The sequence below is a fragment of the Triticum aestivum genome, chromosome 5A (genome assembly GCF_018294505.1).
Source record: "Triticum aestivum cultivar Chinese Spring chromosome 5A, IWGSC CS RefSeq v2.1, whole genome shotgun sequence".
NCBI classification, from domain to species: Eukaryota; Viridiplantae; Streptophyta; class Magnoliopsida; order Poales; family Poaceae; genus Triticum; species Triticum aestivum.
In genome coordinates, this window is record NC_057806.1 from 678,122,532 (window position 1) to 678,128,107 (window position 5,576).

Below are 5,576 nucleotides of genomic sequence, written 5' to 3' on the forward strand. Positions count from 1 at the left end.
CCAAAGGAAGTGTAGACTTAATTCTTTTATATACTTATAAAAAAAGTGTAGACACAAGTATTCATGTTCCATAGGTATGTGCTCCTTTTCTTAAACCATACCCAAGAGGGCATAGTATTGTCAACTACTCCCTCTATTGTAAACTATGTTAGCTTACAAAAACATCTTGCATTATGGGACGAAGGGAGTATTATGCATCCATTGAGTAGATGCAAATGCTGGATTGCAATCAAACTTGTAGTGAGTACTCACCAGCAAAGTTGATTCCGATGGAAGAAAAGGATTTGCCACCGGTGTAATAGGCGATGTTATATTCGTGAAACCACCCAACCAATGACGCATGAGGAAGCCGTGGGGACTCTGGATTCGTAGTCGGGAGGCACTGGGTCTAGGGCATGCATTCCACTGAATCCCGTGGGCATCGAGGAAGATAACATGGTGGGAAGGGCGACACGTCGGTGCTGCGAGAGGTGGGGGGAGGGCGGCGTGTTGTTGCGCCCATGATACCATTGACGTTGATGCAGTGCCGCCGTTGTTTTCTCGCGGAAGGCCGAGAAAACGCTCGACGCGCCCTCTGGAAGGGCCCCGACGCGGTGCCAGAGAGAAGAAAGAAAGCCGGGCGGAGGAGGAGAGAAAACGAATCGCGGAACACCACGCGGCACGTTCGAAGAGAAGGAAAGAAACACGCGTGCCACCGCCAGCAGCGCGGAAACCGCCGGCAGGCCCCGAGAACCGGAGAGAATGGAAAGGCTACGCGGTTTTGTACATGTGTATACAGTAATAATGTAGTTATATAACAAAAAAAATCTAGAATCCCAAGGGAAAAAATAAACATAATTACCCATAGAGAAAACACATAAGTAAGAAGAACCTTGGAAGAGACGGAGAAAGCGTGCATCCCACTTTGCCATTTGCCAAGCCGGCGAAAGAGAGGAAACAGCAACGCAAGTGCCAGGCTCCGGGTCCCCCACGTACTCGGGCGCACACGGAGCGTCTTCACCGCGCACTCCGCCTCCCTCTTCTCTCCCTAATAAAAGTGGGGGTCCCACGCACGCACGACTCCTCCGACTAGACACACGGCGCCTCCGGTCTCCCTGCGCGTGCAGCCGCAGCGCAACAACCACAATCTCCCCGAAAGCGAGCGGGCAGTTGCTTCGCCTTCGCTTCTCCCCCCTCGCCGCCACGGTAAACCCCCCCGCTCCCCTCCGCCCCTCTCTTCGCTTCTTTCTTTGATCAATCGAGGCCGCGGAGCTGCAGAAATCTTGCTAAATCTTTCCTCCTCATCCCTCTCCTCCAGCTCGCTCGTTTCTCTCCAGGTGCATTGCGGCCGAGCCACCCCCGCCCGCCCGCCGCCGCCACATTGGGCGCCGCCTCGTCTTCCCCTGCTCTGCTCTGCTCTGCTGTAAGTAAGACTAAAACCCCTGCCTTGCCTTTTCAGGGGCGAAATCTCCCTCTGCCCGGAACCAAGATTGAGTCTTTTTTTTTCGTCCAAGAAACCCTCTTTGTTTCTTGGTTCAACAAGCCCGGCATCTTCCCGTCGCGCCGCTGATCGCCTCCTGCTCTGCTCTGCTCTGTTTCGCTCGCAGGGTTCATTGGCCGCCGCGGTCTTCTTTTCCGGGTCTGCTGCGAATTTCGTCGAGGGTTTTGGGGGCGGACCATGGGGCCCGCGGCGGGGGCTGTCATCGAGATCATCTCGGACGACGACGAGAAGGGGGGTCCTTTTGCTGCCAAGCCGACCGCCGACGCCCTCGAGTGGGCCTCCAGCCTCCTTCTCGACGACCTCACTGGATTGGGCGAGGGTTTAGACGACTCCGCGGTGATACAGGAGCTCTTGTCCACTCTGGAGGGTGACAAGAAGGCTGCTGCTGACGACGACGACGACGACGACGACTGCGTGATCCTGGACGGCGACCCCGACAAGCCCCTGGTCGAGAAGCCTGGGAAAGATGGGGCAGAAGAAGACTTGCAGGTTCTTTCGGAGAAAGGGGAGGTACTGATTTCTTTCTTGACTGAAATTCCTCCATGTTACCACATCGTGTTCCGATTCGTACATCATTATCTGTTTGTATGTGCGTTGCATTGACCAGCTATTGCCTTCCAGATCATACATTGCCGTCTTCGTCATTTGACATATTGCTTTGTCATCATACATTATCCTCTTCACTGTTAGATACATATTGCTATTTTTTGAGTCATAAATTGCCGTCAACATTTTTAGATATCGCTTCGTCAGTTCTAATATCCGTCACATCGACCAACTTCTTTTGGGAACTTTCTTATTGGCCAGAATGGGTCCTATTGACATTCTGGAACTCTTCTTATGTAGTAGGCTGAATGGCTGATCAGTGAATATCTCTGTCGCACCTGCATATAAATTTGTTTCAGGAATCTTAGTTGCTAAGCCATGCATTTGACCAGCTATTGTGTTTCAACGCATACGTTGTTGTCGTCTTGTTAGATAACACTTTTTTCGGTTCGTACGTCATTGCGTTGACCTTCTGTTGCTGTTAGAGTCATATGTCATCATCATTAAAGGATTTTTTGTCAGTTCGTCACAGCGTCGCATTGACTAGTTATCGAGTGCAGATTTCTGTTTAGGTTGTATGTAAATTGTTTATAGGAATCTACTCCCTCCGTTCCTAAATATTTGTCTTTCTAGAGATTTCAAATGGTCACCACATACGGATGTATATAGACATATTTTAGAGTGTAGATTCACTCATTTTGCTTCGTATGTAGTCACCATTTGAAACCTCTAGAAAGACAAATATTTAGGAACGGAGGGAGTAGTTGCTAAGCCAAAGTCTACTTGATTCCAAACATTTATTTTGTTGCTCGTCCAAGGCTCTTCTGATTTGGTAATAACTGTCATTCATGCATGACCCCCACTATTAGTTGTGGGTCCTATAATTAATATTTAGTTTACTGCACCAATCAATCAACTTAAAAGCTTAAGCTATTAGGGGAAGGTGGCCAAACTACTTACATTTCAGTGGTATTGTTCCCTATTTTGGATATCATGGATGGCCTCCATGGGATGAGTTCCCCATGGATTGCTATTGTAAAATACAATTTGGTGGGCTCTAACCGGATAATATTGTTACATGGTGATGACTTTAGTGGTCCCTGGATATTGGTAGTGTATGCGTACTGCCATATCTTATAGTTGCTGATGATGAAACTGGTGATTATTTAAGGAACTGGAAGTACCCCACTGATTGTCATGGCAATATATGTTATTTTTTTAACCATGTTAATTATTGGGCCCTGTGGCATCCAGGAGCCATCTCAAAGCTCCCAATTTTAGAACAAGACATGTGGTCTTATAATTCTCTTCTATTTTCAGGTAGCATGCAGGGATTTCCCCCATCCACGTCATCTATGTGCTACATTGCCTTTTGGAACTGGATCTCATGCAAATCATTGCACCATGGTTAGTTAATGAATGCAAATCTTTGCCTTCTCATTTGATCAAGTTATGGAAACAGTATTGAATGCCAATTGTTCCAACATGGATGCATTACCATATTTTGCTTTTCTTCTTGATGCAGTGCCACTGTTATGTTTGTGATTCTCGTGCTCCATGCCCCTGGTGGGGCAAAGGTACCATGCCTACTGATCATTGCCATGCTACGGATAAGGATGAAAAATGGAAGAAACAGAGGCAGTCACTCAAACGCAAGAGCATGCCACCATCTAAGCGTGAAGGTGCCAAGAAAATGTCTCTCTCAAGCTCAACAACACCATCCTCTCAGCAATTTACAGGGCATCAGGTATCAGCTGCACAACCATATGCACCTTTGGGGACAACCGTAAACCAACCTTCCGCGGCAAGGGTTCCTGTTGCAAGTAATGTCAGCCAAAATCAGCAAAGACATCCATCTGCTTTGGGGACAAGTGTAAACCAACCTTTCGCCGGAAGAGTTCCTGTTGCAAGTAATGTCAGCAAAAATCAACAACTGAATCCACCTGCTTTGAGGACAACGGTAAACCAACCTTCCACCGGAAGAGTTCCTGTCGCAAGTAATGTCAGCAGAAATCAACAATTGCATCCATCTGCTTTGAGGACAACTGTAAACCAACCTTCCACCGGAAGAGTTCCTGTTGCAAGTAATCTCAGCCAAAATCAACAAATGCATCCATCTGCTATGGCTGCACGGAATGCGTGGAGAGCCGCCCATCTGGCAAAAGCATCAGCTCCTGCGCCAAAAATCTCAGGCAAAACAGGGGCTGTTCCTACAGTTTATACACCATCAAATGGCTATGTTTACCCTGCTCTTCTTAACAATGCCCCAATGCATCCAGCAACCCTGCGTGCAGTTCAGACAGTACAAGCGGCACCCGGAAGCAGGGTACTGCCAGGAGGTAACCTTATTCAGGGTTTCTCCACTCAGCGTTCTCTTGCTGTGCCTGTGCAGGTTCGGCCAATGCCACATCCCCAGGCTGCTCCAAATGGATCGTTTGGTACTGCTGGAATGCAACAGCTTCGTCAGTGCTCCACACGAGTAGCTCAGGCAACACAGGGAGTAACTCAGGCACCACAAGGCATACAAGACGCATCAGCTGTGCAGAAGTCATGGCAGATTGCACTTGCTAATCTGGCCTCTGATCTTGGTGTGTCTGACTACAATGACGAACAACCGCCTGTTCAACAGTCTGTCAGCACTCAGCCTCTGCATCCCAGCCAGCTACTTGCTCAACCAAAGGCAGTCAAGGGGCCTGAAACGCATTGCAGCAGTATTCCGGCGGCAGCGGACATGAGGCCGTCTAATGGTCATCCCCAGCAGGATAGCAAATCTGCAGACAGTGCTATTTCTATGCAGAAAACACAAGCCTTGTGCGTACTGAATTCCCAGAGCAGCCTTACCTCAACTGAAACTTCTCTGAATAGCTTAGTAGCTAAACCTGCCATGGAACATTGAGCCTCTGCTGAACCGTATTCTTGATACCCTTTTTTGTGCTCTTACATGTCCAAATTAGAAATATACTCCGTATTTCATAGCTGAGAAACTTGCTCTTGTGGCCTATCCTAGAAGAGTAGAAAGGGCACTCCTTAAGAAAGTGAAGTGCTGTAGAGTTCAGATATCTGATGTAATGGCTTAAGACTCCGAATTAATGGTCAATTTTTCAGTGGTTTTTTTGTTCATGATAGCCATTGATGTGTTTCTTCTTCATAAATCATGCGCTTTGCACATTGCAGGAAAATGGTTAGCCTGAACTTTGGTTCCTCTGTTTGCTCAGGTTTCATGTTTGTGCTGGAATAGGCATGTTCCCTTTCTCCAGTTTTTATTGTCCATGTAACCTTTCATTACTTTGACATTGTGCCTGATATTTAAGGGGCTCCTCTATCTATTTTCTGCCTTTCTTCGGAGCACCTGTTGTGTCCAGGACAGTGGCACACATAGCTCCTAGTTGATTTCTGGGTATATAATTTGCTTTGACTTGGGTTGCCATCATCTGACGATTTTGTTTTGAACATCCACTTATCTGTACCTTGGCGTGTTTTAATTATAATTACGTAGTATAGTACTCACTCCGTCCCAAAATAAGTATTGCTGACTTAAGGCCTGTTCGGT

At 47.5% G+C, this 5,576-nt stretch overlaps 1 protein-coding gene across 1 annotated transcript; it reads left to right on the forward strand.

Annotated features, from left to right (window-relative positions):
- The first annotated feature begins 1,068 nt into the window (after window positions 1-1,068).
- Window positions 1,069-5,146, forward strand: LOC123105918 (uncharacterized). The gene is made up of 5 exons (XM_044528101.1): window positions 1,069-1,185; window positions 1,298-1,402; window positions 1,587-1,990; window positions 3,347-3,433; window positions 3,552-5,146. The coding sequence occupies exons 3-5, from the start codon at window positions 1,658-1,660 to the stop codon at window positions 4,920-4,922; spliced, it is 1,791 nt and encodes a 596-aa protein (XP_044384036.1). The 5' UTR covers window positions 1,069-1,185; window positions 1,298-1,402; window positions 1,587-1,657; the 3' UTR covers window positions 4,923-5,146.
- Window positions 5,147-5,576: the final 430 nt, after the last annotated feature.

Bases quoted from the DNA above. Each gene is read 5' to 3' on its own strand.
- LOC123105918 (XM_044528101.1), top strand. From the start codon at position 1,658: ATGGGGCCCGCGGCGGGGGCTGTCATCGAGATCATCTCGGACGACGAC. The intron at 1,991-3,346 runs GTACTGATTTCT...TTCTATTTTCAG, and splicing joins TTCTTTCGGAGAAAGGGGAG to GTAGCATGCAGGGATTTCCC. The intron at 3,434-3,551 runs GTTAGTTAATGA...TTCTTGATGCAG, and splicing joins ATGCAAATCATTGCACCATG to TGCCACTGTTATGTTTGTGA.